The 12,193-nt window shown below is 41.5% G+C and overlaps 1 protein-coding gene across 1 annotated transcript in view; it reads left to right on the plus strand.

Moving 5' to 3' along the window:
- MAPKAPK5 (MAPK activated protein kinase 5) overlaps window positions 1-12,193 on the plus strand; it is a 73,686-nt gene that overhangs the window by 37,539 nt on the left and 23,954 nt on the right. Inside the window, exons 7-8 of the mRNA XM_073676347.1 lie at window positions 418-513; window positions 11,555-11,635. Coding sequence (XP_073532448.1) covers window positions 418-513; window positions 11,555-11,635 — 177 coding nt within the window. The remainder of the gene's footprint in view (window positions 1-417; window positions 514-11,554; window positions 11,636-12,193) is intronic.

Below are 12,193 nucleotides of genomic sequence, written 5' to 3' on the forward strand. Positions count from 1 at the left end.
ATGAGTGACGGTGAGACAGCGCTGGATCCTGGTAGTTTCAGTAACGGCTGTGTTTGTGTAAGCTCCATTTGTTAGGTTATAGGTCTGCAACCCTATGAACAAATAAAGAAGTTGTGTGTTTTAAAATTAAGTTTTCATTTGCTAGAACCAATAATAATCAGGTGTAAACAAGTGATACAACTTTCTTATTTTAGAATGTTAAGTGCAATGCAAAACAATATATTTTTGAAAATGTTTGTGGAGCTTTCTTCACTTTTCAATAACCACAAAAAGGATAAATAAAACGAAAAGGTGCTTCCATGACTCCATTATGCTGCTGTTAATCAGCCCTACTTTATAAACGTTACAAGTTAGCCAGTGCTTGTTACACAGGTTCCCTTTACATTCATATACTTTTTAACAACTGTTTGTTTTCAGGATGCTCCAGTGAAATTGTGTGATTTTGGTTTTGCAAAAATAGACCAGGGGGACCTAATGACGCCACAGTTCACTCCATATTATGTAGCACCTCAGGTAATAACTGCTTGCACACTTGGCTGTTCTATGTGATATGTGTTCCCAAATAATTGCCCAAACGTATTTTGTTCTCTAATCTATGTCTCTATTATAAACTAGCATTAGTCAGATATTGGATTGGAGCTTTATTAATGGTAATTTCCACCAGGTTCGTGCTGAGCCAAGCATTGTAGTTTGCTCAGTGATGTGCACGTGCTCACTAGTCATGAATATTCGTGAGATTCAGCTCCACCAGAATCCCAGCTGCTGATTGACTCCTGTCTCACTATACTGTGCATAGGGGATGGAGCTGTCAATCAGCAGTGGGAGGTTGGGGGTTCCAGCCTCTCTTGAATACTAGAACTCAGCGCTCGACTTGTGCTAGAGCAGGTAAACACTGATTTCATAAAAACTACATCAACAAACTACATTAAATAAGTGACAGGTACCAGAAATTGGTACTTTATTTTCCCCTTATATACAGTACAGACCAAAAGTTTGGACACACCTTCTCATTTAAAGATTTTTCTGTATTTTCATGACTATGAAAATTGTACATTCACACTGAAGGCATCAAAACTATGAATTAACACATGTGGAATTATATACTTAACAAAAAAGTTAAATATATACCTCTTGAAGCTCATCAAGAGAATGCCAAGAGGGTGCAAAGCAGTCATCAAAGCAAAAGGTGGCTACTTTGAGGAACCTAGAATATAAGACATATTTTCTGTTGTTTCACACTTTTTTGTTAAGTATATAATTCCACATGTGTTAATTCATAGTTTTTATGCCTTCAGTGTGAATGTACAATTTTCATAGTCATGAAAATACAGAAATTTCTTTAAATGAGAAGGTCTGTCCAAACTTTTGGTCTGTGCTGTAGGTCAATAGACTATCTTTAAAGATAAAAAGAAATGATCAGGTAGCCTGAAGTAAGTAAATAAATAGTCATTTGTACAGTAAATGGCACAGGATACTTAGTTGACACTATTTTGATCAAAAGAGTGTATAAGCCATCACACCATGGCAAGGTGTACCCAATCAGGATGGTCCGTAACTCGCTTCACTACGCTATGTGCCAGCTGGCCTCAAAATAGATGGGGGCAGAGCAGGACCCAAACCTGACTGTGTCAACACCTGCCCGTGGAAAACTATATAGACGGAATGCACAGCCCAAAAAGGGGGAGCATCGCCCCTATATGTACTAAGTTCAAAACACTGAGGTAAGACCGAAGAAATGGGTAGCACACACAAGTTGCTAAAAGTGCAATGTGTAGGCGCACAGTCACATTGTGGCCATTTCCAAAACATAACTTGGGATAAAAACAAATGAACAAATACTTTTAAAGGCAATTCTGCCATGTAATGTGAGAACAGAATGAGGTAGGGGTTAAAATACCAAATTCAACAATGTGTCACTTATCAAGCTGAGTGCTGTTTTTTTTTTACTTTTAATGAAGGTATTGTCACTAGGACATGCTCATTGTTGTGACTAGCTGGCATGTGCTTGCTTGTCTGACTCTGTGATAAGCAGCTCACTGTCAGTAGATAATGTAATTACAGAGATGTGGTGTAGGTGGAATTGGCTTTCTCAACTCTGCTGCATTTCTAAATCTAAAAACTGTGTCAGAATCTGTGCATCCAGTAAGCTAATTGATAAATCATTGGATTTAGGGTCTATTTGCCTATATCAGGGATGTCAAACTCAAATACTCAGGGATGTCAAACTCAAATACACAGAGGGTCAAAATTAAAAACTTGAACAAAGTCGCGGGCCAACCTTGATATTTATTAAAAACATGTCTACAATTGAGGACGTTTCTCCTTATCATTCTTTACAGAATATTGGTTCCATATAGTCCTCCATACAGTATAATGGACTCACACAGAGCTCCATACTGTATAATGGCCCCATATATAAAATTAAAATATATCTACCCCGGTCCCCCACTGCTCCGGTCAGGATGCTGATAGAGTTGAAGGTGCAATACTGAGGGGCAAGGTGGGCGGTGCCAGTGTCGCGGGCCAAATTTGGCCCACGGGCCAGCGTTTGACGCGTGTGGCCTATATCATGCTGCTCTCAGGTGAGGTACAGTAATCCTACAGGGCAAGTCATTAGCCAGGTGCTATATCTTTGGGCATAAATCAAAATTATGAAACAAAAGAGGAGAAAATGCCAGACACTAATGTAAAGTATAAATGTATCCTTTATTAAATAGTATAATTGATTAAAAAGAACAAGAACAAAACTGACACGGTGTTGACAAAATGGCTGCAATAAGTTACATGGACTGTGGAAAACAAGAATAATAGTCATGTACTATGTCTCAGTAGCTGACTTGGCTAATGTCCCAAACAAAATACGTACTCATTATGTATAGTAATATGGCTGTTGGTAAATAAAAATAGTGGCACAAATATGTCTGTACTTTAATATTAACATTACTACTAATATGAGTATACAGAGAGAAAAATGGCGTACATATGGAAATGAGCCTACAAGAATATCAAATGACTCAGCTGCTGAAAAAAGACAATTTTATGACTGTGTAACTTATCTCAAAGTAAACCCATTTTAGAGGAATATGGTTACCCATCCATGGGACAACGCTGCCATTTTGTCAACACCATGTCAGTTTTTTTTCTTTGTTCTTCTTTTTAAACGTTTTTAATCATTCATTTATACTATTTAATAACTTTACTTCAGTGTTTGGCATTTTCTCCTCCTTTGTCTCGGACAAGGTAGCAAAAATCTGGTGACAGATTCCCCTTAAAGAGTATTGTTAATAATAATTAGTGGCAAAACTTGTCCTAAGTACTCCTAATGCCTTCGAAAAGGGCCCAACTATGGTAGAAACTTCCAGGTTGTGGGATCTTGACATGCAGAGAGCGATCCCTCTCCCATTCCTCCACGGGTGCTGTTGACCCGCCCCCTGGGCCGTGTGTGTGTGGGGGCACCCGGAACCGGACCTTTTGTGGATGCTGGGGGTTGTACTCCTTGCGTGGCGGGGACCCAGTCCCGTGGCTCAGGGCGGTCAAACCAAATGGCAGTCTATAAGCTGAATGTCCGACTACGCCACCCATGGATTGCGGTCAGAGTGAACCGCCACTGCAGGGCAGACCGCTGAGGCTGGTGCTGTGGGTGCAGCTGAGGGTAGTATAACTCACCACGGGAGGAGTATAGCCTCAGGGCAGAAAATAGGGATGTTGGTGGTGATGGTGTGCGGGAGCAGCAGTAACCACACGGAGTCTGTCCTGCGATTCAGGGTCTTTACTGTTAGTGGTATTAAGGGACCCGTCCGGAATATAGGTTAACAATGGAGGCCTAGTCAGTCTGAGAGCAACTGGGAAATCCCGCTGCTCAGGGGGAGTTTGTAGGCCTACCTTGCTGACTTCACTCTTTCTTGGCTATCCCGCTGTAGTGTAGTGGTAGCCCACGTCTCTGAGTGTACCGTGTTCTCACCCGTATGACTGGCGACTCGGGCCTTCCATACCTCTCACACCTCCGGGGCAGTAGTGGTCCCTCTCGTGTGGCTGAGCCTCCGGGCTTCCTTGGGCCAGAGGACTTGAAGTCCCCTGCGTGGTGGTTTTCTGCTGCTGGGCTTATAAGCCTCGGACTCCAGTGTCCGGCTCTGTAAGTCTCTAGCCAGGATGAGCTCTGCTAGCTCCTCTCCTGGCCTCGTGTTCCTCCTCTGCCTACAGGGACTCCTCAGCCTGCTGCTGACCTATCCCTATCTGCAACTTCACTGGAACCTTGTCTCGAACTTGTCTCTCTAACCCCGCCCCAGATCCAGTTTATAAAGGGCAGATTTCTCCCCTCCCTGGACTGAGGCAGGAGATGCTGCATGCTAATTGTCCCCAACCAGGGAACCTCCCATCTGCTCTTAGACATGACATTGCTGCCACTGTGGCGACCAGACCTGGGGTGCCACACTCTCACAGTGTGAAAGTGAGCGCTCGCTCTTCGTACTAACCCAACCTTTACTGAGTTGATACCTAACATCTCTAATGTTTGTTACCATTCTGTAACTGCTTATTAAAGTACGCGGCAGCACTGGATTAGCGCAACGAGCAAGGTTTCATTCTCTAATTTTGAGAGTGGCCACTAAGGGTTTTGTGATCCTGTTTTGCATGTCAGTGTCCCATAAGTTCGGGACTGACTTTGGTAGAAAGTAGATTCCTTTCAGGCACTAGGAAGGAGTGGTTTTGACATGAACTTATATTTATTAAAATTCCCAAACTGGGACCACCCTCTCTCTTGTTAAATGAAAAGGGCCCTAGATTTGTGATCAGTACTCTTTAAAGCTCTTTTTCAGGGGCCTTCTTAAAGCACCATTCCCGCATATTTATTTTTTTAATTGCAGTGCTGGATAGTGCTACTAATCTAAGTTCCCTACACTTGGTGTCATACTTACCAGCCACCATCTTCTGTTATTGGTGCTGATCCGGTTGGTCTCCAGCAGTTTGTGACCTGAAGATCGCTCCAGTGTTTGCTGGCTGATCCACAAGTCACTACTCAATGCAAGTCTATGAGAGCCAGAACAAGGCCAGAATAAGCCTCTCAAAGTCTTAGGCTGCGTGCACACGATGCGTTTTTCATGCATTTATGCTGCGGAATTTCCGCAGCGGAAACGCATCAAAAACGCATGGTAATCCGCACCACATGGTCCCCAATGGCATTCCGCAATGTCAATGCACATGCTGCGGATTTTTCCGCAGCGTTTCTGCAGCGCAAATAAATCCGCAGCATGTTCATTAATTTTGCGGCAGCGCAGAGGAAGCGCCGCCATTGACTTGCATTGTGACGCATAGAATCCGTGTCTGTACATTTGTACACGCGGATTATATGCGTCTCTATGTGCGGATGGTACCCAGTTCGGGAGGAGAGAAGACTCTCATCCAGACCTGGGTACCATTGTACCTGTAAAAAAAAGAATAAAATAATAAATAAAGTTTATATTCACCTGTCCGGCGGCCCCTGCAGCGCTTATCTTCCAGGACCTGAGATGACGTCGCGGTCATGTGACCGCAGGCTGTCTCGCGAGATGCCGGCAACCTGGAAGAAGCCAGAACGAGCGCGACAGCACATGCGGCTGGGGATCGGGGGTAAGTATAGCTTTATTTTTTTATTTTTAAGGTCACACTATATAAATCCATGCCTTTTGCATGGATTTATATAGTGTGACCTAGTTGTCAAGCACTTTCCAAGTGATGCTATCGCCTGGAAAGTGCTTGTCAGTCCGAATGCGGAAACACATGTGTTGACGCATGTGAATCCGCATGTATTCTGCAGGAAAAACGCATGCACAGTCTGCATGCGTTTTTTCTGCCAGGGAGATGCAGAAATGCTGCAGAAATTTTCTGCTTCATTTCTGCATCGTGGGCACATAGCCTTACACTGAGAGTTGTGACCGTCTGCTCTGACTTCCGGTCAATCAGAATCTGCGGTCACAAGATGGCAGCATTGTACCGAAGTGGCGCCGGGAAGAGCTGAAGACGGCGGCTGGCGAGTATAATACTAGGGGCAAGGAACTTGGATTAATAGTACCACTCCAGCCCTGAAAGAAAAAAAGAACTCTGATGTGGTGCACGCTCACATTTATTTCAATATGAGACAGTAGGCGAAATATCGAAACACGATGTCCTGAATGGCCTCATGTCTCCTGACCCAAACTCAACAGCCTGATATACATCTAATCTCCTCAACATTAAAGATGCAACATCAAGTCTCGATCAGTACAGCACAGAGGAGGTCTCAATTGTTTCTTGTCCTTAGGGTATTCAGAACTCCAAAAGCACTAAATAAAATGGGTCTCAGAACCGATTATTGCTCTCCACGCTGCAGAGGTGAGGGAGCTGATCTCATGCATATGTTCTGGTCGTGTCCTCAGTTAGCCAGATAGTGGGAGAATGTTGGCAGTCTGGTAATGGAAGTATTTAGCATTCAAGTTCCACTTAGTCCTAAATCTTGTGTTTTGGGCCTGGGGGGGAGGATGTTGGCTCTTCCTCAGTGCAGCTGGCTATCTCCAAAATATTTGACCAAAGCAGAAAATCTATTGCTAAACACTGGTTGGCAAGTAGCCCTCCCTCGATGGATGGAATAGTCCAGTGCTTAAATAACACAATACAATACTGATGTAAAATAAAGGTATGTATAGAAAGGGAGCAGTTGCTAAATTTGAGAAACAATGTAAAATTGTATTGCATTAGCTCCTATTTATCTAGCTGTGAGGTTTGTTGTGGGTACCAAAAAGGTCAGGGGGCATATTTAGAGAAGACGTGGGCTTAGAGGGGGAGGAGGGTAGGTTTATGGTTTAAATTTACTGATGACCAATGCTTTTTTTTTCTGTGTACTTTGCTTTGTATGCAATATATCATCTTTATGATGTTTAATATGTGATAAATGATTCAATAAAAGCTTTTTGATTAAAAAAAAAAAGATACAACATCAGGAAGGAAAAGTAGTGAGATTATGACAATTATAGAATCGATGGACATGTTTATGAGTTTATGATGAACAAATGGTGAAATGGAAACAAAGTATTCAAAACATCTTGATTTATTCAGTATCAAGTATAAGCGCCATGCACAGAAATACACTCATTTACATGCCTTGGCTGCTATTAATGGTTGGTTGAGTAATGTTTTGCCATCCTGAATGCACTTGGGTATGAAAATCATCAAGATTCACTGCTGTCACGTCCCTTTGCAATTGCCGACCAATGATGTCCCAGATGTTTTCGATGGAAGTCCAGAAACCCTGAAGGCCATGATGGCACATTTAGCCCACTAACAGCAGCACGAGAAACATGTGGTATGGTGTTATTGAAGATTCCTGATACTATAGAAATGGCTATACCTTTTGGTTCCACAACAAAATCAATGTAAGCTATCTATATCTAGCTACAGTACATTATGCCACCACACCATAATGCCGGTAGTAGGACCAGTGTGATGTTCTCTCATGAAGGTATCTTCATGATATTACCCACGTGGTTTTGTCAGATTCAAAGAACAATGCGTAGTGATTAATGATGAGCGAGCGCGCTCATTTAACCCTTTAACCGAGCATGCTCAGGTGCTTACCGAGTATCTCCGGCGTGCTCGTATATTATGTTCTAGTCCCTGTGTCTGCATGATTTACGGCTGTTAGACAGCCTCAACACATGCAGGGATTGCCTGTTTGTTAGGGAATCCTCACATGTGTTCAGGCTGTCTTACAGCTGTAAATCATGCAGACGCAGGGACTCAAACATAATATATGAGCACGCCGGAGATACTCGGCAAGCTCCCGAGCATGTTCGGTGAAAGGGTTAAACGACCACATTCGCTCATCACTAGTAGTGATCCATTCTGTACTGCAAGGGAGATTAGATTTCAAATGCCAAGCCTAAGGCGTTAAATAGTGTCTACAAGAACAATCAGAAGGCCTTTGTATGATATTAAGCTACAGTGTCTTGTGAAAGTATTCACCCCCTTGGCTTTTTACCTATTTTGTTACATTACAACCTGTGTTTAAATATTTTTGTAATCCAATTTGTGTGTGATACATCAGCAGTAAATAGTCTAAGTTGATGAAGTGAGAAAAATATAGGCATAAATTTAAATTTATGGGATCAAATAACTAAAAATTGATATGTGCATATGTATTTGCTCCTTTTGCTATGAAGCCCCTAAAAATTTCTGGTGCAAGCAATTCCCTTCATAAGTCACATGCTTAGTGAAAGGAAGTCCACATGTGTGCAATCTAAGTGTCACATGGCCTGTCAGTATATACACTTTACCTTTTCTGAAAGCCCACAGCGGCTGCAAGACCATTAAGCAAGAGGCACCACTAACCAAACAACACCATGAAGACCAAGAGGATCTCCAAGCAAGTCATGGACAAAGTTGTTGAAAAGTACAAGTCAGGGCTGGGTTATATAAAAAAAATAAATATCTCAATCTCTGATGATCCCCTGGATCAAAATGAAATCCATTATCCTCAAAAAGAAAGAGCATGATACCACAACAAACCTGCCAAGAGAGGTCTGCCAACCAAAACTCTCAGCCTGGGCAAGGAGGGCATCAATCAGAGAGGCAACACAGAGACCAAAGGTAACCCTGAAAGAGCTGCAGAGTTCCCAAGCAGACAATGGAGTATCTGTCTATGCGAACACAATAAGCTATATACTCCATAGAGGTGGCCTTTATGGAGGAGTGCGCATATAATAACCTTAAAACATAGAATTTATTTAAACTGTATTAAAAAAAAAAAAAAAAAAAAAACAGTATCCTAAGTGTGAAAAATAAAAAATGTGAACAAAATCCAGTCTATGATAATTGAGCTAACTGGAGATGCCTGCACATATCAACCACTAACCATCAAGTCATGTTTCTTTTGTTCTAATGAAGAAGTATATCATGCATAGAAAGATATTAGCATAGAGACAGGTCAGTTCATGTATAGTTTATACTCACAGAACCGGATAACAATATAGGTTGTGGGGTAATACATGTGAAACCCAGGATAACCACCCTAGGCAATAAAACTACTACCCCTGCCTGGCAGCGGGGGTTGGCACCCACACTTCACTACGACTCACCCTCTCTTTCCTTCACTATTCCTGATATAGCAGTATCACTGTAGAAGCCTGTACTAGACAAAGTCCAACTAGCTAAGTGAGGAAGGGGTAGTAGCAGCAACAGCAGCATGTGCGGGCATCTCCAGTTGGACTGCATTTTGTTCACATTTTCTATTTTTCACACTGGGAATGCTGATGTTTTTTAATAGAGTTTAAATAAATTCTATGTTTTTAAAGGTATTATGTACACACTTTGTTTCCCTTAATATTTATACTTTTTTTATGTCTAAAACGTTATGGAAGAGTGGGCAGAAAAAAGCCTTAAATTACACACAATTGTAAGGCTTGTTTTGAGTTTGCCAAAAAATATGGGAGACTCTCCAATTGTTTGGAGGAAGGTGCTGTGGTCAGATGAGACCAAAATTTAAATTTTGGCGGCCAAGGTAACACTAGGTCTGACTCCAAACCCAACACGGCTCATCAGCCCAACAACACCATCCCCACAGTGAAACATGGTGGTGTCAGCATCATTCTGTGGGGGGGGGGGGTTTGGCAGCTGAACAGGGAAAATGGTTTGGGTCGAGAGGAAGATTGATGGTGAAAAATACAGGAATATTCTTGAGCTTAACCTGTTTGTCAGTGATTTGAGAATGGGATGGAGGTTCACCTTCCAACAAGACAATGACCCAGAGCATGCTGCTCAAGCAACACTCGAGTGGTTTAAGGGGAAATGTGTAAATGTTTTGGAGTGGCCTAGGCAAAGCCCAGACCTTAATCCAATTGAATCTGTGATCAGACTTGGAAGATTGCTGTTCATCAGAGGAAACCATCTAACCTGAAGGAGCTGGAGCAGTGTTGCCTTGAGGAATGGGCAAAAATCCCAGTGGCAAGATGTGGAAAGCTCATAGAGACCTATCCAAAGTGACTTGCAGCTGTAATTGCTGTAAAAGGAGGCTCTACAAAGTACTAACTTTAGGGGGGTGAATAGTTATGCACACTGAAGTTTTCAGTTATTTTGTCCTAATTGTTCTTTGCTCCACAATAAAAAGAAAACCAAATGTTCACAGTTGTAGGCATGTTCTTTACATAAACTGATGCAAACCCTCACAAAAACAGTGAAATTCCAGGTTGTAAGGTAGCAAAAAAACTAAAACTGCCAAGGGGGTGAATACTTTTGCAAGCCAGTGTACCAGCCATACTACCAGCTTCAGGTGTTCCGTTGACCTCACGTTACAGCTCTCAAAGGCTATCATGGTACAGAGCAAGACTGCAATGGAGGCCTATCCTTTTTAGCTAGAAGTCCTGCTTTTGTCTTGGAGGCAGTGATAGCTTGAGATTAGTCTGGAGACCATGTGAGCAACACTATGAAAAGGACTTTTAACTTAACACCAGGCCGCATATTGGTTTTTCTACTATGAGTAGTCTGTGGGGCCTAAACGTGCTACCATGATCTGCAGCATTTTCAATATTGTCTCCCATCGAGCGCATATGGGATGTCATTGGTCACAAGTTGCAAAGCGAGCTCCCAACAGTGGATCTTGCTAATTTGCTTTCCCAAGTGCATTCAGCGTGGCAGAACATTCCTCAAACAACCATTTAATAACCTAATTGATGGCAGTCAAGACGTGTAAGTGCCTGTATTTCTGTGTGACGGTCATACTTGATACTTAAAAAAAATGTAAAACAAAATTTTCAAAATGTCTCAACTTTTATCATTTGCATATCATTAACATATCTATCGATCCTGTGATTTCCATAATTTCACAAGTATTCCTTCTAGGTGATACAATACGTTGAAGAGTGTGTGAGGCTGTTGTGTTTCAAGGTCAGCAGATCCAGTCAGTCTGGACATCGTTGTCCATTTTTTGGACCGTGAATGTTAGACGTGTGAAACCATCCTAAAATTGCCTGTTGCCTACAAAGTTCAATCCCAAAGACTTTAAAGGTTAAAGTAAATCAAGGTATGACTCTAATTGGACTACCATAGATAAAAAAAAAAAAAAGTGTTACTCTAAGGAATACCGTAAAGGTTTTCTTGAGTTAATCAAACCTTGCCAGTCATTTTGGCCAGTTTTTTCCAAGTACCATTGAAATGTGAACTGATTTTAGCAAAATTTTAACTCGTTGTTGCTTGTTTTGAATTATTAAACAAACATATATGTGATAAAAATAGAAATTCTGTGAAGAGAAGTGGCGTTGGATTGTTGATTTTAATATATATTTTATTTCATTTTTCTTAACCCATTTTTTTTTATTTTAAAAGAAAAATCAGAGGTAGAAAACTCTTTAGCATATAACCATGTCCTTTTCAACCCCAATACTTTGAATGGATTCATTATCCATTATTACAGTTGAACATCAATATATATAATTCTATTTCTGCTGTACAGATCAGGCAGAATCAGTGCGGTTACTGTGCTTGTACAATGTATAATGGCATGCTCCACCACACTGTAAGTGACATATCCTTTCTTTGGTGTGCTAATTATCAGGTTCTGGAGGCACAAAGAAGACACCAGAAAGAGAAGTCTGGAATTATTCCTACCTCACCAACACCGTACACTTACAACAAGGTAACGCTTCACCGTACATCGGAGTTGTGGTCCCATAGTAGTGTATGTTAAGGGTACTTTGTGGAGAGACTGCCTGCTCGTTTTTCGTGGATTTCTCACCACATCTAGATCTATACTGCCCATCAATATTGTAATAATGGAATGTAGAACAGGTGTAACAGAATTAAAGAGGTTTTTCCACAACTACCTTTTTTTTGAAAATCACAGAAAACAGCCTTCGGGAACGTGCACAACAGTGTCGTTTAGACGCTGGTGTACACACTGAGTTTTCCCTGCAAAAGAACTTCAGGAAAGCACTAGTAGTGTTTTCCCAAAGCTTATTTTCTGATATATTTTTTGCTGCGGCTCTGCAACTGGTGTTTTTTTGGTTTTTGTTTTTGTTTTTTTTCTTTAATTGTATGTATTATTAGAGAGTGGCTTCTAAGCTCAAGCATACAGAAGAATGGGCCAGTCACTTCTTTTAACCACTTAGTGCCTTTCGGAGCCTAGAGTGTTTAAAAGAAGCTAAAATAAACTGGACATATGCACAGCAAGTTTTTCGCCATTGCTATGTATATA

The sequence above is a fragment of the Phyllobates terribilis genome, unplaced genomic scaffold (assembly GCF_046119375.1).
Source record: "Phyllobates terribilis strain yellow unplaced genomic scaffold, ASM4611937v1 Scaffold_1__5_contigs__length_1240528914, whole genome shotgun sequence".
NCBI classification, from domain to species: domain Eukaryota; kingdom Metazoa; phylum Chordata; class Amphibia; order Anura; family Dendrobatidae; genus Phyllobates; species Phyllobates terribilis.